Source organism: Notolepis coatsorum (genome assembly GCF_963971535.1).
Source record: "Notolepis coatsorum genome assembly, chromosome: 2".
NCBI lineage: Eukaryota > Metazoa > Chordata > Actinopteri > Aulopiformes > Paralepididae > Notolepis > Notolepis coatsorum.
The window spans coordinates 60,763,858-60,785,722 of record NC_140166.1 but is presented as its reverse complement, the minus strand read 5'-3'; the positions used below and the strand labels follow the sequence as shown (position 1 = coordinate 60,785,722).

General features: G+C 49.2%; 1 protein-coding gene across 1 annotated transcript in view; it reads left to right on the top strand.

Annotated features, from left to right (window-relative positions):
* Positions 1 to 3,054: 3,054 nt before the first annotated feature.
* Positions 3,055 to 21,865, top strand: part of cmtm3 (CKLF-like MARVEL transmembrane domain containing 3) — a 48,591-nt gene continuing 29,780 nt past the window's right edge. Inside the window, exon 1 of the mRNA XM_084307727.1 lies at positions 3,055 to 3,452. Coding sequence (XP_084163853.1) covers positions 3,327 to 3,452 — 126 coding nt within the window. The 5' untranslated portion in view covers positions 3,055 to 3,326. The remainder of the gene's footprint in view (positions 3,453 to 21,865) is intronic.

Here is a 21,865-nt window from a genome sequence, read left to right as displayed (position 1 = left end):
GACCTAGAGTCGCCGGCAATAGGCAGAGAAACATAGTAAAACAAAGAAATAAAAGGAACATGAGACCACGGGGGAAACAGGGGAAAGCAGCATGAGATACACAGAAGCATAGAGCGACAGTAACACACATCAAAACAGGTAGGAGGGGGGGGGGGGGTGGGTTATGGGTGGGGGGGGGTTGAAGGCTAGGAAGAACAGGTGGGTTTTGAGGCGGGATTTGAAGGTGGAGAGTGTGGGGGAGTCTCTGATGGTCTGAGGGAGGGAGCTCCAGAGTCGAGGTGCAGTGCGTGAGAAGGCCCGATCACCAACAGGGTTTTTTTTTTTTTTTTTTTACTTTTTCTTCTCTTTTTTCTATTTTTCTCCCATCCCAATTTCGCCGTGCCAATTCTCCCCTCCCCTGTCTTGAACGTTGCTCGCATATGCCCCCCCACTGGCCGGTTGTAGGGAGGATAGAAGCCTTGCATCACGTGTCCCCTCCCATACACAAGGTCGAGGAGGCAGCCTGTCATCTTTTCACCTGCCAGCGCGGACTCTCATTGGCGAGGTGTAACGTGTGTGGGAGGCTCACACTACCCCCGCCATTTCCTGTCTCTGCTGTGCAGGCGTCCCCCAACCGACCTGTAGGAGTCGCTGTCCACAACGTCCAGATTACCACCCATCGACTTCCACCCGCTGACTCTGCCACCCGCTAACTCTGCCAGCCTTGACCGGGGCTCGAACCGGTGATCTTCCGATCATGAGTCCGGAGCTCTCCTCCACACTGCCTGTGGAGCATTTTTTCCCTATTGTTAGGTTTTAGTGAGTTTTTCCTTACCTTCGCGTGGGGTATGTCTGGGAGTGCTTGCATTCATTTATTTATTTGCATTTATTTTAAATTTGTTGGACCTTATGGTGTTCTTGTTCTGTTCTTGACTTATTGTTATGTTTCTTCTTGACTTGTTTAAAGAAGACATGTACGGCCCATGGGGACATTAACGTGTGTTGTCGGGCCTTACAAATACATTTGATTTGATTCGATTTACTCACGTAGCCACGCTGCCGGACCTCGTGACATGAGAATGACAATGGGAAAAACATGCACAACAGATCGCTGACGCTGTCGCGTCCCTGACGAAGACGGGCAGGAGCACTTGGATTGGTCCCCGGGGCGCGGCCCCTTGCCGACGCCCCTATCTGCTCCCGGCTGCCCTTGGGGGGGGAAGGACGACGGGATGGGTCAAGTGCAGAGACTCAATCGCATCAGCGTGTGTGTGCCGCCCCATCGCATGTGTGTGTCACTGTCACTGCATGCCGAATAAAGACTTCTTCAAAGTCCAGTTATTATATTATCAACAATGGTCCCACACGTATACAGGTATTTTTGATCAATTGGATTTTGCGGGGAATATACCAGACACCACTGTTTAAAACAGCAAATGTAAAAGCATTCATGCGTATAGGTACTATAAACGCTATTTTGTGATATCAATTAGTGATAGAGAGTGGCAAAATAGGCATTTATTTACATAAAAATGTTTGAGATCATTACTCTAAGGAGGTAGTTGATGTTGAAAAGTGATGTTTCAAGTTTCTTTAATAGTTGTCATACAGAAGTACAGAATACTTTCATACAAAATGCTTCTTACTGTTACGCTCCAGAGACTGTGCTAGACAAGATAGTATCAAATAACATAGTATAGCATGTAATTTAGAAGAAGAAAATGAGGTCACAGTGTTCGGTATAGACATATGTACAATGTTCTGAGTTACCATATAATATACAATACTATTCAGTGTACTAATGTACAGTACTATATAGTGCAAAGCAGAAATGGGATGAGGTACAATTTAGGTACAATTTACAGTAAGGTGTACGAGTTGTAGTGCAATCCTTCATCAATAAATATAAAGTGTGGGGAGTGGGTGCTACAGTGTGTTTGTTTAAAGTGGGTGTGTGCTATAAAGTGTGTGGAGTGGGTGCTACAGTGTGTTTGTTTAAAGTGAGTGTGTGCGTGTGGATGTGTGTGCTATGTGCGTTTGGTGGTTGTTGTTGTGTAGTGTTCATTGTTCGTTTAGCAGCCTGATGGCCTGGGGATAGAAGCTTCTTCTGAGTCTTTCTGTGCTCGCCTTGAGACTCCGGTATCGCTTGCCTGACCGCAGCAGTTCAAAGAGGCAGTTGTTCGGGTGACTGGAGTCTTTAATGATTCTCTTAGCCTTGCCCTTGCAACGCTTGTTGTAAATGTTCTGGAGGGTGGGGAGCCCCCCTCCAATTGTGCGTTCGGCTGAACGTGTCACTCTTTGTAGTCTGCTTCGGTCTTGTGCAGTGCTATTCCCAAACCAGGAGGTGATGTTGCCAGTCAAGATGCTCTCTATTGTACATGAGTAGAAGTTCTTAAGGATCTTCTGACTGACTTGGAACTTCCTTAGGCGCCTGAGGAAGTAGAGGCGTTGTCGTGCCTTCTTCACAACACTGTCAATGTGTGTGGTCCATGTCAAGTCCTCGGATATGTAGGCTCCGAGGTACTTAAAGCTGTTGACTCTCTCAACCGGTGCCCCGTCGATGCTGAGGGGGCTGTAGTCCTTGACCCCCGACCTCCTGAAGTCCACAATCATCTCCTTTGTTTTGCTGACGTTCAGGTGATGGGTAACGTGATGGGTAACAATACTGTATATTTGCATATCATATATGTCACAAATGTAACGGTACTCTGTATGTCATGTATGTCCCTATGCCATAAATGTCATGTATGAGTATGTTGTGTATGTCATAAATGTCACTATGAATTGAAAATGGGGGACCCTGATGTAAACAAGACGAAAGTCTTTCTCTGGTCTGCATCCCCTTAACAATTGTGTGCATTGAGCCGTACTGTACACTGTACAGTCTGTACCCATTCTGCAATCTGTTAAATAAAGTTTTCATTCATTCATGGGGAGGAGGGAGGGGGCTATAATAACAACAACAATAAAGATGTTCATTTTCTCTCTCTCCCCCTGGTCTGACTGCGGTCTAAATATGGTCACAAAGCGTGTCTGTGGTGGAAGAGGCTCTCTGCTCTGAGGGAGCGTCGCAGTTGCAGTTTCACATCTGGAGGAGAAAGCAGATGTTGAACTCAGAGCAGAAAGAACTAACGGACCGCAGCTGCAGCAGTTTCCGTACTTCTGTCATTGTTTCCGTTTCCACGTCCAAGAAGAAGAAGCGACAGGAGCGTTTCCACTGTCTGCAGGGCTTTGTCTTTTTTCTTTCTTTATTTTTTACACACTGTAACTATAACTATAACCACGACTTGCTGCTTTGATCGTCGGAGTTTGAAGGGAAAGAGTGTAAACTTCACTTCACACAAACAATGGGGGACATCGAGGCTCCCGCTCCCGCTCCCGACGCAGCAGCGGGGGACAGTGTCCTGCGCTCGATCCTCCCGAGCAAAGAGTTCGCCACCTCGCGCAAAGGAATGCTGCTGATCTCTGAAGTGGTGAGTTCGAGTTGTTGACCTAAATAATAAAAAGTATTGTAATCATTTTTTGCATTAAAACCCTTTCACTGCCACACACGACAGAAGGTTAACCCTTTCACTATCACACAACAACCGTGTGTGTGGTAGTAGTAAAAGGGTTAACCTTCTGTGTCGACTCGTGTGGCAGTGAAAGGGTTAACCTTCTGTCTGTGTATCGTCGCGGTGAAAGGGTTAACCCGTTTGGTAGTAGTGCGGCAGTGAAATGGTTAAAAACGGACTCGGATCAATTAAAAAACAACGATTATTTAATTTAGGGATTTTAAAAGCATTCAGCGATATTCATTAATTGCGGGTTTAATAAGACATTCTGCAACGTACGGTATTAGAATTATATAAATGCCCTCTTTCCATACAGGTATTATTTGGATATTATTATGAAGAAGTCCTGCAAAGAGTTTACTGTCCCGCACTGTATCCTGTGTGATAAAGACATATTGATTGATTGAATGAACGAATGAATGAATGAAAACATAATTTAACAGATTGCAGAATGGGTACAATACAGTAGTCAATACACACAATTGTTAAGGGGATGCAGACCAGAGAAAGACTTTCGTCTTGTTTACATCAGGGTCCCCCATTTTCAATTCATCATATAGGTAGGAAGGGAGCATACCAAGTATTTCCTTATTATATACTTTGTAATCAATGTATTGTACATTGTCATCACGGCTTGCTTGTCTGTTGTCACGCGCCTGTATATAGACCACTGCACTTCCGTGTTACACGGAGTTCGTGAGGGGGGAGGGGGCGGAGGGAGGGAGCGCCTGAATGGATGTTGATTAGAGCGTAATGACGTCAGTGGTTGCAGCACGCTCTCCCTTCAGCTCAAAATACCGGAAGAAGAAGTCAAGTCGCGCCTCGACCTCTTGAATAACCATCATCACTTTCAGTTTTCTTTTGCATAAATTAAAGACGGCACGTGCCGCTTTTTCGTGATTATAAACGCGTACATACTTTAAATGTGCAGTTTGAATTCATCTAAGTAGATATTTTACAACTCTTAAAATCGGTCATTTCCTATATAGGTCACGTGTCCATCACATGGTTTTCATTAGTAAAGGGAGGAGCATTGGACGTAGGCGTTTATTATATATAGTGATCTGTTTGTACAGTGATGTATATCTAAACTACAATGTTTTTAGAACTGCAGACAGTGGCCAGAGAACGGAAAACTCAAGTTTCAATAGTTCAAGTTTTGTTTTATTTAGGCGGCTGGGTGGCGTAGTGGAGATTGCGTTCGTCACCAATGCAAGAGACTCCGGTATCGAATCCCAGTCTCAGCGTTGCCTTCGGCTTGGGCCGGCCGTCGTACTGGCTCATTTGGCAGAGTCAGCGGGTGGAAGTCGATGGGTGGTAATCTGGACATTGTGGACGGCGACCCCTACAGGTCGGTTGGGAGACGCCTGCACAGCAGAGACAGGAAATGTCGGGGGTAGTGTGAGCCTCCCACGCGTTACACCTCGCCACTGAGAGTCCGCGCTGGCAGGCGAAAAGATGTGACAGGCTGCCTCCTCGTGTGCCGGAGGGAACACATGATGGCAAGGCTTCTATCCTCTCTACAACCGACCAGTGGGGGGCATAGTCGAGCAACGTTCAAGACAGGGGAGGGGAGAATTGGATACACGAAAATTGGGATGGGAGAAAAAGTGGATAAAAAAAAAAAAGGTTTTGTTTTATTTAGGGCGGCCGGGTAGCGCAGCGGACTAAGCGTCTGTCTACCACCGCAGAGACACTGGTATCCGAATCCAGCTGTCAGCGGTGCCTCCGGCTTGACCGGTCGTCATACTGACACAATTGGCAGAGTCAGCGGGAGGGAAGCCGGTGGGTGGTAGTCTGGTCGTTGTAAACAGCGACTCCTACAGGTCGGTCAGGGCGCCTGCACAGCGAGGAAGGGAGATGGTGTGGATAGTGTGAGCCTCCCACACGTTACACTTCACCAATGAGAGTCCTCGCTGCCAGGTGAAAAGAGGCCGCTGGCTGTCTCCTATGTATCGGAGGAAGCATGTGATAGACTTCAGGGCTCACTAGACCGGCAAGTAGGGGGCAAATATGCGCAACGACCAGGAAGGGGAGGGGGGAATTGGCATAACGACTAAATTGGGATGGGAGGAAAAAAATACAAGAAAAATAGGAGGAGAAAAAGTGGATAACATTTTTTTGTTGTTTTATTTGTCACATATAAAGTACATTACTGTGAAATGCTTGGTTATATGAGCCCCCTGATAATGTGCTTCATACAGTAAAAAAGTCCAAACACTATACAAAATATACAATAAATAATACAAACTAAAGTACAACCTAAAAGTACAAAATGAATGGCGGCTGGGTGGCGCAGTGGACATTGCGCTCGTCACCAACGCATGAGACACCGGGTTTGAATCCGGCTGTCGGCGTTGCCTCCGGATTGGGCCGGCCGTCATACTAACTCAATTGGCAGAGTTAAAATAAAATAAATGTATTAGATAATTAGATAATAATTAAATAGATAAAATAATTCAGGAGTACAGTTTTGAGTAAAACATCAAACATTTATTTTCTCTTTTCTTTTTTCTCTTAAAGAAAAAGAAAAAAAAGTATATCTTGCAGCACATTTTTAGATTTTCTTTCTTATATTAAAGTATATTTAGTTTTTAATAATTGTAAAGGATAGGCAAAAATAAGCATGTGCTTCAGCCTATTCCTTTTTTCGGTCATTGAGTTTGGATTTTGTGTGTGAGCTTACTTTGAATATGTACATTTGTGATTTTTTCTTTTTTTCTTTTCCTTTTGAAAGTCCACACAAGTGTGTTTTGCATTGATCTGTAAACAAAGACCGAAAATAAAACTATTCATCATCATCATCATCAGTTAGCGGGTGGAAGTCGATGGGTGGTAATCTGGACGTTGTGGACAGCGACTCCTACAGGTCGGTGTGGGCGCCTGCACAGCAGAGACAGGAAATGGCGAGGGTAGTGTGAGATTCCCACATGTTACACCTCGCCACTGAGAGTCCGCGCTGGCAGGTGAAAAGATGTGACAGGCTGCCTCCTCGTGTGCCGGAGGGGACACGTGATGCAAGGCTTCTATCCTCCCTACAACCGGCCAGTGGGGGGCATATGCGAGCAACGTTCAAGACAGGGGAGGGGAGAATTGACACAGCGAAATTGGGATGGGAGAAAAATAGAAAAAGTGGATAAAAAAAAAAGAATTTGTATAATAATTGATGATCCACAGCATCATTACCATGGAAACAGAAGACGAGAAGCATCCCATCCTAACGTCTGAATTAAAAATAATATTGACGAGACAAAAGAGTAGAGTGGCAAAGGCAGCTGCTTCGCCTACCAGCGCGTGCCAGTCGCCTGCTTCTGTATCAGCTCTCAAGATAATAACATAGACAAAGGAATGTAGTGGATATGCAAATTATCACGTTTTTGACGTTCCTGGTCAAATTCCCAATCAGGTCTCTGACATCAAGGCCATTGTGTGATGTGTGCCGGGTGCCAGTGTATGGCAGCCATTGAGCCTGCGTAGCCCAAGGTTGGGTGCTACCAGTGGTGGGGAAGGAGACGATTTCCACCCTACTGAGTGTCTAGAAAAGTGCTATATAAATGTAATTAATTATTATTATTATTATTATTATTATTATTATTATTATTATTATTATTATTATTATTATTATTATTATTATTATTATTATTATTATTATTATTATTATTATTATTATCATTCTAGGTGAAGTGTTCCTTTAACCCTTTCACTACCACACTACAGAAGGTTAATAATAATAATAATAATAATAATAATAATAATAATAATAATAATAATAATAATAATAATAATAATAATAATAATAATAATAATAATAATAATAATAATAATAATTCATTTTATTTATATAGCGCTTCTCAAGGACCTGAAGTAGCTGACAGTAGGTAGAGGAACATAGTAAAACAAAGAAACAAAAAAGGAACATGAGACCACAGGGGAAACAGGGGAAAGCAGCATGAGATACACAGAAGCATAGAGCGGCAGTAACAAACATCAATCAGGTTGGGGGGTGGGGGTGGGGGGGACAGGTGGGTTTTGAGGCAGGATTTGAAGGTAGGGAATTCCAGAGTCGGGGTGCAGTGCGTGAGAAGGTCCGATCACCAACGTTTTTGAGTTTGGATGTCGGGACAGTGAGGGAGGCAGTGGAGGAGGACCGGAGGGAACGGGTGGGGCGGTAGGGGAGAAGGAGGTCAGTCAGGTAGGTGGGGGGGGGGGGCAGGCTATGGAGGGCTTTGAAGGTGAGGAGTATAGTGTTTTGAAGTTGATGTGTTCTTTGATCGGGAGCCAGAGGAGGGAGTGGAGGACAGGAGTGATGTGTGTGTGGGGGGGGGGGGGGGGGGGGGTGATGGTGGAGTCATTGATGCATGGTAAGTGTGATGGGTCCGGATCTGCTGAGGGTGGTTTTTGTGCCGATAATGAAGAGTGATTGAACATTTTATTAACAGATTACAGAATGGCTACACTACAGTACGGCTCAATACACACAATTGTTAAGGGGATGAGAGAAAGACTTTCGTCTTGTTTACTTGTTGAGTCTGTGGTGTGGTAGTGAAAGGGTTAACCTTCTGTAGTGTGGTTGTGAAAGGGGTTAACCCTTTGGTAGTGTGGCAGTGAAAGGGTTAAGATGAATACCAGAGAGACACGACTGTATAGTGATGATGTCAAGAGAGACATATTATTATCCCGCAGCTGCTCTGTGGACTAACTAACTGTATCAGTGACTCAGGAGGTAGAGCGGTCGTCTGGTAGTCGGAGGGTTCCCGGTTCGATTCCCGCTCCTCCCTGGGCAGCGTGTCGATGTGTCCTTGAGCAAGACACTTAACCCCTTAATTGCTCCCGATGTGCAGGTCGGCACCTTGCATGGTTGCCTCCGCCGTCGGTGTGTGAATGTGTGAGTGAGGGGGTGAATGTGAGAAACACAAATTGTAAAGCGCTTTGGATAAAAGCTGCTATATAAATGGTAAATGGCTGCATTTACGCTTTTATCCAAAGCGCTTTACAATTTGTTCCTCACATTTGACCCACTCACTCACACATTCACACTCCGACGGCGGAGGCGACCATGCAAGGTGCCGACCTGCTCATCGGGAGCAGTTAGGGGTTAAGTGTCTTGCTCAAGGACACATCGACACGCTGCACCGGGGAGGAGCGGGAATCGAACCCGGGAACCTCCTGATTACCAAGACGACTGCTCTACCTCCTGAGCCACTGTCGCCCCCCAACTTACTCGCTATAAATGCGCAATTTTCATTCAATCTTTATTTATACTCGATAATACACTGTGTTGTGAAGGGCCAGATTAAAGCTGAGATTAAAGCTGAGAATCTACATTTATTGTTTTATATACCTTGTATATTATTTATATATACACGTTATATCCCTTTAAGCCTGCGTTTGAATCCTAGTAATATTTGCTTTCCTTATTGGATAACGCTATCGGCGCCAGACGGCGGCGCCAGGCAGTCTCGTCCTCAGCCAGGTTCAAGGACGAGTCTGGGCAAGTCGGGACATGCCCTTGGCAGCGCATTGATTCCAGGCAAGTGGTTAGGTTTGGCACTAGAAAGCCACTTAAGTATATATACGGCGGCAGGTGCGAACAGTAGCTGTTCATCAAGTTCAGTGTGATTCTAATGTAGTGAGAAGCAGTTCGTCTAACAGAGCGTTGAGAACCACGTGCGAAGTGAATAGTAAAAGTGTCAGATTTAATGCAGTAACGTCAAGTTCGACTTAGCTTAATGTGAAGTAAAGAGTCGTTAATTTATTGTGTATCGTGCCAACAGAAGTTCGTTCGTGTGCAGCATTACCCAGCAGTTCGTTCGTTTAGCTAGTGGAACCTTAGCCAGTGTGCGTGGACTAAATACATTGGTGCCAGTACACGAGGAGGCCTAGTCGGAGAACCTACTGGACATGTGCATATTGGAACCGACGGCGGCGATTGCAGAACCAGTATTGGTTGGATTATAGGGATTGTGTAACGTACTACCCTTGGAGAAGAGCATCGTTAATACCCACTGTCGTTTGGATTTAACCACCGTGAGGATCTACTTCGGGCTGGCTTCGTGGACCGAGGCTAGCTGGCTATCATCATTGCTATCGTGCAATTGGATTACAGTTATTGCTTGTGGCTGAGCTTTGGATTACAAGGACTGGATTCTGTACGTGAATCCCCTTCTTCTTCAATTGATCAGACTGAGTATCCGAACATTCCTCTCTCCTCCAGAGCTTACATCTCTGGGAGGAAACCCCTTGTCTCCAGCGGTACCAGCGTTTCCCCCTATAATTGCCATCCTACGCCAGGCGGCGTTAGCCTAGTACCCCATCGTAGGAATTATTCTATTCCCACTGACTTTTGCTACTGACTGACTTATGCATATTCTTCGCCATACAAGCGCGACCTTAATTCTCATATCTGTACAATTTGCTGCATAATAATAAATACCCTCAATGATATTTCTTTGTCACCGTGCCGTGTTATTATGAGTGTCTGCCATAATTAGTTGTACTGTCTGGCAAGTAATACTAAGTACATAACTAGCAGTGGTTTAATCTATCACAATCTTTAATACAGTCAGGGTTTTGTAACCCCTCAGTTACAATTGGTCCTTCGAGCCGGATGGTATCAGTAATCTTAATATCATATTAATATTGATATGGCCAGCGGCGGACACTCTCCAGACGGCTCTCCCAAACTAGAGCGCCCTAGGCGCAAACGTCAGCCCCCTCCACACCTGGAGGACTACGCTTTCGTTTTACCTCCTAGCTTATCTAAAAAGACGTTAAGCACAGATAAAACTGATAGCTTAAGCATGCCCAATCCTATCGACTTGTCGGCCCCAGTGGGTTCAAACAAAACTGACTTAGCTCACGGGGGGGGAACAAGCGGGACACGACGTGACTATACCCCAAGACAGCGCCACCGGGATAGACCCCGGAGCACCCAAGGATAAAGAAAGCGCCACCGGGATAGACCCCGGAACGCAAGAGACCCAAGAGCGCGCACCCGAGATAGACCTCGGTGCGCACCCAAGAGAAGAGTACCACGCTCAAGAGATGGACCTCGGGGCGCGGGAGAAATCAAGAAGCAGCGCTCAAGAGATGGACCTCGGAGCGCGCCAAGAGAACAGGTCCCCACCAAGTCCTGTCAGCGCCCGATCACCTCCATCAGTGTCATCCCCCAGCGAGGCTGACCAGCGACTAGCACAAGCCTTGATTGCCACACTAACTGCATCAACCGAAAGAGACCGTCTCCAAGCACAGACACTTAGTGAGCGCGAACACTCTGCAGTGGAACGAGAGCGTCTCCAAGCGCAACAACAGAGTGAGCACGAACAGTCTGCACTGGAAAGAGAACGCATCAGACTGGAAGAGAGGCGCCTCCAGGCTGAAGAAAACATTCAGCGAGAACGCGCCAATGCACAGCGCGAAGCAGAGCGAGACCGTCTGCAGGCGCAGATGATAGAACAATTGATCCAGAGGGCGACCCCCCCCTCCTCCACACGGAGCTCCCGGAGATCATCACAACACGGGTCGAGGGCACCTTCCCCTACCCGACAAATCTACACGGGACCCAGCCAACAGGAAGAACCTGCCTACGTCGCCGAGCCCCCTCCCCGACCGGTCTATACGGGACCCAGCCAACGGGAAGAACCTGCCTACGTCGCAGAGAAACTAACTAGAAGATTCCAGGACCTAGCGGAGGACGAGGGAGGACAGCAAGCCCACCAGCACGAACCTACTTTGGACCAGGAGGCCCAGTACAGCCCCGACCTCAGCCCTGAGTCACTGCGTTACAAACCCCCGACCCAACCCATGGGTGAGTTTAATACACAGTCAGCACCGAGGAGCAGCACCTGGGGGCCCGGCCTCTGGTACCCACCCAGCACTAACCCACGACCACCCGTACGGGGAGACTCGCCCAGGAGGCCTCTCCCCCTACGTTCATCTGTGTCCCAGCCATCCATGGCATCTTACCTTGGAACACCGACGTTCCCAGACTTTACGCGTGAGGACAGAGCACAGTACACGGAACTACGCATGTGTTTAGAGACTATAATGTCCGATGTACATGACGAGTCTTATAAATATGCCATCCTCCTCAAGCATCTTAAAGTGCCCAGAGCGCATAACATAACGCTGGCATATTCGAACTCAAGAACCCCCTACTCAGATGCTCTGGTGGCCCTCGACGTGCGCTATGGACGCATATGGGATTACGTGATCCAAGAAATACGAGATATCGACCGCCTCCCCCCAGCCAAAGACAATAGAGCACTAGATTACCTCTCTATCAAGGTACAATCCCTTGTGGGGATGCTGGGGTCACAAAAGGAGAAGGGGAGATATGAACTATATGCAAATTCCAACGTGGAGCGGATACTGGAGAAGCTCCCTCCAGCCCGTCAAGAGCGTTTTCGGCGGCAGAAAGACCACCGCGACCCCCACGGCCGAGAACCATCCCTCCTAGACCTGGCTGATTTCCTCGCCAGGGAGGTCAGCAGTCTACGATTGGACACATTCGTGTGGAGTGGCTCTAGCCCTAGAGATGGACCGAGGAGGTTCAATGACAACCGCCGGTCCGTGACCGTTATGCACCAGGCCGAGTCAGTGCCGCAGCACAAGAACCACAACACCCCCCCCGCGAAGGGAAAGTGGAAGATTGCCTGCCAGTATTGTGAACATGAACATTGGCTGTCTCAATGTGACACTTTTAAGAAGCTGACTGCTGACGAAGTGAGTCAGTGGATCAAAGCGAACCGCCGATGCTTCCGCTGCGCGCGCAGCCACATGGCAGCTGAGTGCCGCCTGAAGAAAAGATGCAGCAAGTGCGACGGCGCCCACCTGGATGTCCTACACGACAGCAACAAGAGGTGACCCGTACCACAAAGCAGCTCGAGAGTAAACGTCATGTATATAGACCCTGCGAAGAGCGGGAGCTCCCGAGTGCTCTTGAAGGTGGTCCGAGTGCTCCTAAGCTACGAGGACAAGGTCCTGGACACTTACGCCGTCCTCGACGATGGGTCTGAAAAGACTCTCCTCCTCGCTTCCGCCGCAGCCCAGTTGGGCCTGCGGGGTACCGAAGAAACAATGACAATCCGTACTATTCGGCGAGACCTAAAGACCATAAAGGGCGAAAACGTCTCATTCACAATAGCAGCGGTCGAGCAGCCCGAGAAGCGGTACAGCATCACTAATGCCTTCACAAGCCATGACATAGGTCTGTCACGTTATACCTACCCCATCCCACAGCTGATGGAGAAATACGTGCACCTACGCCAACTGCCTATACCGTTCATCGACGGCGCAACCCCGACCCTGCTCATAGGCTCCGACCACGCAGACCTCATCGTCCCAACGGACCAGGTCCACATCGGACCCAGAGGCTGCCCAGCCGCGGTCAAGACCCGCCTGGGTTGGACGCTACAAGGCCCCCTCTCCGGGTCTTCCAACCGACCGACAGCCACCCGCTGCCTCTACACGAGGGTAAGCGATGACGACACCACCCTCCTGCAGCACGTCAAGAGACTATGGACATTAGACTCGATGCCCTTCAAGAACGAACGGAAACTAGTTCGTTCCAAGGAAGACAAGTATGCCATAGCTCTCCTCGAGCAGAAGACAAAGAGGGTCGAGGTCGACGGAGTGATGAGATATGCAACTCCACTCTTGAGGCGAGAAGGGATGCCCACCCTGGGGGGGACAGGTGGGTTTTGAGGCAGGATTTGAAGGTAGGGAATTCCAGAGTCGGGGTGCAGTGCGTGAGAAGGTCCGATCACCAACGTTTTTGAGTTTGGATGTCGGGACAGTGAGGGAGGCAGTGGAGGAGGACCGGAGGGAACGGGTGGGGCGGTAGGGGAGAAGGAGGTCAGTCAGGTAGGTGGGGGGGGGGGGGCAGGCTATGGAGGGCTTTGAAGGTGAGGAGTATAGTGTTTTGAAGTTGATGTGTTCTTTGATCGGGAGCCAGAGGAGGGAGTGGAGGACAGGAGTGATGTGTGTGTGTGGGGGGGGGGGGGGGGGGGGGGGGTGATGGTGGAGTCATTGATGCATGGTAAGTGTGATGGGTCCGGATCTGCTGAGGGTGGTTTTTGTGCCGATAATGAAGAGTGATTGAACATTTTATTAACAGATTGCAGAATGGCTACAATACAGTACGGCTCAATACACACAATTGTTAAGGGGATGCAGACCAGAGAAAGACTTTCGTCTTGTTTACTTGTTGAGTCTGTGGTGTGGTAGTGAAAGGGTTAACCTTCTGTAGTGTGGTTGTGAAAGGGGTTAACCCTTTGGTAGTGTGGCAGTGAAAGGGTTAAGATGAATACCAGAGAGACACGACTGTATAGTGATGATGTCAAGAGAGACATATTATTATCCCGCAGCTGCTCTGTGGACTAACTAACTGTATCAGTGACTCAGGAGGTAGAGCGGTCGTCTGGTAGTCGGAGGGTTCCCGGTTCAATTCCCGCTCCTCCCTGGGCAGCGTGTCGATGTGTCCTTGAGCAAGACACTTAACCCCTTAATTGCTCCCGATGTGCAGGTCGGCACCTTGCATGGTTGCCTCCGCCGTCGGTGTGTGAATGTGTGAGTGAGGGGGTGAATGTGAGAAACACAAATTGTAAAGCGCTTTGGATAAAAGCTGCTATATAAATGGTAAATGGCTGCATTTACGCTTTTATCCAAAGCGCTTTACAATTTGTTCCTCACATTTGACCCACTCACTCACACATTCACACTCCGACGGCGGAGGCGACCATGCAAGGTGCCGACCTGCTCATCGGGAGCAGTTAGGGGTTAAGTGTCTTGCTCAAGGACACATCGACACGCTGCACCGGGGAGGAGCGGGAATCGAACCCGGGAACCTCCTGATTACCAAGACGACTGCTCTACCTCCTGAGCCACTGTCGCCCCCCAACTTACTCGCTATAAATGCGCAATTTTCATTCAATCTTTATTTATACTCGATAATACACTGTGTTGTGAAGGGCCAGATTAAAGCTGAGATTAAAGCTGAGAATCTACATTTATTGTTTTATATACCTTGTATATTATTTATATATACACGTTATATCCCTTTAAGCCTGCGTTTGAATCCTAGTAATATTTGCTTTCCTTATTGGATAACGCTATCGGCGCCAGACGGCGGCGCCAGGCAGTCTCGTCCTCAGCCAGGTTCAAGGACGAGTCTGGGCAAGTCGGGACATGCCCTTGGCAGCGCATTGATTCCAGGCAAGTGGTTAGGTTTGGCACTAGAAAGCCACTTAAGTATATATACGGCGGCAGGTGCGAACAGTAGCTGTTCATCAAGTTCAGTGTGATTCTAATGTAGTGAGAAGCAGTTCGTCTAACAGAGCGTTGAGAACCACGTGCGAAGTGAATAGTAAAAGTGTCAGATTTAATGCAGTAACGTCAAGTTCGACTTAGCTTAATGTGAAGTAAAGAGTCGTTAATTTATTGTGTATCGTGCCAACAGAAGTTCGTTCGTGTGCAGCATTACCCAGCAGTTCGTTCGTTTAGCTAGTGGAACCTTAGCCAGTGTGCGTGGACTAAATACATTGGTGCCAGTACACGAGGAGGCCTAGTCGGAGAACCTACTGGACATGTGCATATTGGAACCGACGGCGGCGATTGCAGAACCAGTATTGGTTGGATTATAGGGATTGTGTAACGTACTACCCTTGGAGAAGAGCATCGTTAATACCCACTGTCGTTTGGATTTAACCACCGTGAGGATCTACTTCGGGCTGGCTTCGTGGACCGAGGCTAGCTGGCTATCATCATTGCTATCGTGCAATTGGATTACAGTTATTGCTTGTGGCTGAGCTTTGGATTACAAGGACTGGATTCTGTACGTGAATCCCCTTCTTCTTCAATTGATCAGACTGAGTATCCGAACATTCCTCTCTCCTCCAGAGCTTACATCTCTGGGAGGAAACCCCTTGTCTCCAGCGGTACCAGCGTTTCCCCCTATAATTGCCATCCTACGCCAGGCGGCGTTAGCCTAGTACCCCATCGTAGGAATTATTCTATTCCCACTGACTTTTGCTACTGACTGACTTATGCATATTCTTCGCCATACAAGCGCGACCTTAATTCTCATATCTGTACAATTTGCTGCATAATAATAAATACCCTCAATGATATTTCTTTGTCACCGTGCCGTGTTATTATGAGTGTCTGCCATAATTAGTTGTACTGTCTGGCAAGTAATACTAAGTACATAACTAGCAGTGGTTTAATCTATCACAATCTTTAATACAGTCAGGGTTTTGTAACCCCTCAGTTACAATTGGTCCTTCGAGCCGGATGGTATCAGTAATCTTAATATCATATTAATATTGATATGGCCAGCGGCGGACACTCTCCAGACGGCTCTCCCAAACTAGAGCGCCCTAGGCGCAAACGTCAGCCCCCTCCACACCTGGAGGACTACGCTTTCGTTTTACCTCCTAGCTTATCTAAAAAGACGTTAAGCACAGATAAAACTGATAGCTTAAGCATGCCCAATCCTATCGACTTGTCGGCCCCAGTGGGTTCAAACAAAACTGACTTAGCTCACGGGGGGGAACAAGCAGGACACGACGTGACTATACCCCAAGACAGCGCCACCGGGATAGACCCCGGAGCACCCAAGGATAAAGAAAGCGCCACCGGGATAGACCCCGGAACGCAAGAGACCCAAGAGCGCGCACCCGAGATAGACCTCGGTGCGCACCCAAGAGAAGAGTACCACGCTCAAGAGATGGACCTCGGGGCGCGGGAGAAATCAAGAAGCAGCGCTCAAGAGATGGACCTCGGAGCGCGCCAAGAGAACAGGTCCCCACCAAGTCCTGTCAGCGCCCGATCACCTCCATCAGTGTCATCCCCCAGCGAGGCTGACCAGCGACTAGCACAAGCCTTGATTGCCACACTAACTGCATCAACCGAAAGAGACCGTCTCCAAGCACAGACACTTAGTGAGCGCGAACACTCTGCAGTGGAACGAGAGCGTCTCCAAGCGCAACAACAGAGTGAGCACGAACAGTCTGCACTGGAAAGAGAACGCATCAGACTGGAAGGCGATGAGAGGCGCCTCCAGGCTGAAGAAAACATTCAGCGAGAACGCGCCAATGCACAGCGCGAAGCAGAGCGAGACCGTCTGCAGGCGCAGATGATAGAACAATTGATCCAGAGGGCGACCCCCCCCTCCTCCACACGGAGCTCCCGGAGATCATCACAACACGGGTCGAGGGCACCTTCCCCTACCCGACAAATCTACACGGGACCCAGCCAACAGGAAGAACCTGCCTACGTCGCCGAGCCCCCTCCCCGACCGGTCTATACGGGACCCAGCCAACGGGAAGAACCTGCCTACGTCGCAGAGAAACTAACTAGAAGATTCCAGGACCTAGCGGAGGACGAGGGAGGACAGCAAGCCCACCAGCACGAACCTACTTTGGACCAGGAGGCCCAGTACAGCCCCGACCTCAGCCCTGAGTCACTGCGTTACAAACCCCCGACCCAACCCATGGGTGAGTTTAATACACAGTCAGCACCGAGGAGCAGCACCTGGGGGCCCGGCCTCTGGTACCCACCCAGCACTAACCCACGACCACCCGTACGGGGAGACTCGCCCAGGAGGCCTCTCCCCCTACGTTCATCTGTGTCCCAGCCATCCATGGCATCTTACCTTGGAACACCGACGTTCCCAGACTTTACGCGTGAGGACAGAGCACAGTACACGGAACTACGCATGTGTTTAGAGACTATAATGTCCGATGTACATGACGAGTCTTATAAATATGCCATCCTCCTCAAGCATCTTAAAGTGCCCAGAGCGCATAACATAACGCTGGCATATTCGAACTCAAGAACCCCCTACTCAGATGCTCTGGTGGCCCTCGACGTGCGCTATGGACGCATATGGGATTACGTGATCCAAGAAATACGAGATATCGACCGCCTCCCCCCAGCCAAAGACAATAGAGCACTAGATTACCTCTCTATCAAGGTACAATCCCTTGTGGGGATGCTGGGGTCACAAAAGGAGAAGGGGAGATATGAACTATATGCAAATTCCAACGTGGAGCGGATACTGGAGAAGCTCCCTCCAGCCCGTCAAGAGCGTTTTCGGCGGCAGAAAGACCACCGCGACCCCCACGGCCCAGAACCATCCCTCCTAGACCTGGCTGATTTCCTCGCCAGGGAGGTCAGCAGTCTACGATTGGACACATTCGTGTGGAGTGGCTCTAGCCCTAGAGATGGACCGAGGAGGTTCAATGACAACCGCCGGTCCGTGACCGTTATGCACCAGGCCGAGTCAGTGCCGCAGCACAAGAACCACAACACCCCCCCCGCGAAGGGAAAGTGGAAGATTGCCTGCCAGTATTGTGAACATGAACATTGGCTGTCTCAATGTGACACTTTTAAGAAGCTGACTGCTGACGAAGTGAGTCAGTGGATCAAAGCGAACCGCCGATGCTTCCGCTGCGCGCGCAGCCACATGGCAGCTGAGTGCCGCCTGAAGAAAAGATGCAGCAAGTGCGACGGCGCCCACCTGGATGTCCTACACGACAGCAACAAGAGGTGACCCGTACCACAAAGCAGCTCGAGAGTAAACGTCATGTATATAGACCCTGCGAAGAGCGGGAGCTCCCGAGTGCTCTTGAAGGTGGTCCGAGTGCTCCTAAGCTACGAGGACAAGGTCCTGGACACTTACGCCGTCCTCGACGATGGGTCTGAAAAGACTCTCCTCCTCGCTTCCGCCGCAGCCCAGTTGGGCCTGCGGGGTACCGAAGAAACAATGACAATCCGTACTATTCGGCGAGACCTAAAGACCATAAAGGGCGAAAACGTCTCATTCACAATAGCAGCGGTCGAGCAGCCCGAGAAGCGGTACAGCATCACTAATGCCTTCACAAGCCATGACATAGGTCTGTCACGTTATACCTACTCCATCCCACAGCTGATGGAGAAATACGTGCACCTACGCCAACTGCCTATACCGTTCATCGACGGCGCAACCCCGACCCTGCTCATAGGCTCCGACCACGCAGACCTCATCGTCCCAACGGACCAGGTCCACATCGGACCCAGAGGCTGCCCAGCCGCGGTCAAGACCCGCCTGGGTTGGACGCTACAAGGCCCCCTCTCCGGGTCTTCCAACCGACCGACAGCCACCCGCTGCCTCTACACGAGGGTAAGCGATGACGACACCACCCTCCTGCAGCACGTCGAGAGACTATGGACATTAGACTCGATGCCCTTCAAGAACGAACGGAAACTAGTTCGTTCCAAGGAAGACAAGTATGCCATAGCTCTCCTCGAGCAGAAGACAAAGAGGGTCGAGGTCGACGGAGTGATGAGATACGCAACTCCACTCTTGAGGCGAGAAGGGATGCCCACCCTCCACGCATCAAAGGAAGCGACCCAACGCTATCTACTGAACACCGAGCGGCGTCTAGCTAAAGACCCCCCTCAAGCCACTATATACCGCGCTGAGATCGACAAACTGATCACAGCGGGACATATAAAGAAAATCGACAATCAAGAGGCAGACCAGACGACTGAATCCTGGTACGTGCCCCACCACAAGGTCCACCACAACGGCAAGAACCGCATTGTATTCAACTGCAGTTACCAGATCGGACTACAGAACCTGAATAAATTGCTCTTACCCGGCCCGACACTCGGCCCCTCCCTCCTCGGCGTACTACTATGTTTCCGCCAAGACAAAGTGGCCATCAGCGGCGACATCAAAGGGATGTTCCTGCAGGTGCGACTGATGGAGGAGGACAAGCCCCTGCTGCGGTTCCTGTGGAGAGAGATGATCGACGATGAACAACCCTCCATCTATCAATGGGAGGTCCTCCCCTTCGGTACCACATGCAGCCCATGCTGCGCCACGTTCGCACTCCAAAAGCGCGTGACCGAAGACCCTGGAGCTGACGAGGAGGTCAGACAAAGCGTAGAGAGGAGTTTCTACGTGGACAACTGCCTACAAAGCGTATCAACGCCAGAAGAAGCCGAAGCCATCCTACTTAAGCTCCGAGCCTCCCTGATCAAAGGCGGCTTCGACCTTAGGCAGTGGGCCAGCAGTGACCCTCAAGTACTTCGCAGCCTCTCCCCAGAGACAAAGGCAGCAAGCAGCGAGACCTGGATGGCGACCACCCCAGGTGAAGCACAGGAAATGACATTGGGCCTCGTCTGGCGCTTCAAAACAGACTCGCTCCATTATAAACACACACCCCTGACCCAGGAGCAGGGAAGGTCGACCCCTCTACCGACCACTCGACGGAGCGTATACAGAACACTCGCAAGCCAATACGAACCACTGGGGTGTATCCTACCTTACACCACTCGGGCGAAGATGCTTGTGCGAGAACTGTGGGACAAGGAGCAGGGCTGGGACGACCCCATACCCGACCACCTGGCTTCCACCTGGAGAGAGTGGGAGGGAGAACTCAACTCACTCAAAAATGTGAACATTCGCCGGAGCTACTTCCCACCCACAGTGCGGCTGGAGACGTGTCAGATGGACCTGCACATCTTCAGTGAAGCCTCAGAAGTAGCTTACGGTTTGGTGGCTTACTTGAGAGCCCGAGAGGAGGGAGGAGAAGTACACACAGCCTTCGTCCTGGCTCGCTCAAGAATAGCCCCCCGCAAGCAACAATCTATCCCGCGTCTAGAGCTCTGCGCAGCTCTGGTAGGCGCGCAACTCGCCACGCTGATACAACGTGAACTCACCATAACGGTGCGAAAGACAATCTTGTGGTCAGACTCCATGACTGTGCTCACATGGATCCAGTCCGATTCTTGTCGATACAAAGTCTTCGTCGGAGTCCGAGTCACCGAGATTCAAGACTTGGTAGGATCAGCGTGCTGGAGGTACGTTGACACCAAACAGAACCCAGCAGATGTCATCACACGGGGATGTCTCTAGACGACCTCACACGTCCCAACACTTACAGTGACGGTCCTGAGTTCCTCAAGCTCCCGGAGGAGGAGTGGCCTACCCCCACACCACGGGAGGCTAGTCAAGAGGAGGCAGAGATCAAGAAGTCTATGTTCTGCGGGATGAGAAGCAGTTCGTCTAACAGAGCGTTGAGAACCACGTGCGAAGTGAATAGTAAAAGTGTCAGATTTAATGCAGTAACGTCAAGTTCGACTTAGCTTAATGTGAAGTAAAGAGTCGTTAATTTATTGTGTATCGTGCCAACAGCAGTTCGTTCGTGTGCAGCATTACCCAGCAGTTCGTTCGTTTAGCTAGTGGAACCTTAGCCAGTGTGCGTGGACTAAATACATTGGTGCCAGTACACGAGGAGGCCTAGTCGGAGAACCTACTGGACATGTGCATATTGGAACCGACGGCGGCGATTGCAGAACCAGTATTGGTTGGATTATAGGGATTGTGTAATGTACTACCCTTGGAGAAGAGCATCGTTAATACCCACTGTCGTTTGGATTTAACCACCGTGAGGATCTACTTTGGGCTGGCTTCGTGGACCGAGGCTAGCTGGCTATCATCATTGCTATCGTGCAATTGGATTACAGTTATTGCTTGTGGCTGAGCTTTGGATTACAAGGACTGGATTCTGTACGTGAATCCCCTTCTTCTTCAATTGATCAGACTGAGTATCCGAACATTCCTCTCTCCTCCAGAGCTTACATCTCTGGGAGGAAACCCCTTGTCTCCAGCGGTACCAGCGTTTCCCCCTATAATTGCCATCCTACGCCAGGCGGCGTTAGCCTAGTACCCCATCGTAGGAATTATTCTATTCCCACTGACTTTTGCTACTGACTGACTTATGCATATTCTTCGCCATACAAGCGCGACCTTAATTCTCATATCTGTACAATTTGCTGCATAATAATAAATACCCTCAATGATATTTCTTTGTCACCGTGCCGTGTTATTATGAGTGTCTGCCATAATTAGTTGTACTGTCTGGCAAGTAATACTAAGTACATAACTAGCAGTGGTTTAATCTATCACAATCTTTAATACAGTCAGGGTTTTGTAACCCCTCAGTTACACACTGAGTAATTAAACTCATTTACAGTGCCGTCGAGATGTTACATACACAAGTGTCACAGTGCGTTCATAAATTTAAAGTTCATCAGACAATCAGAATAAAATACATAAAAAAAAATCGTTTTAAAAGAATAAAATAGCTAAAAATTAAAACAGAGGTAATCATTTAAAAAACAATTACATATTGCGGTGACCTGATTGGTCCTTAAGGTTCTAAACCGACCCATAGACACTAGAGTGTCTAGTTTCAGTGTTTCCTGCAGGGTATTCCATGATGCAGGGGCAGAGAAGCCAAGAGCAGATCTACCAAGTTCAGTACAAACTCTAGGCACTC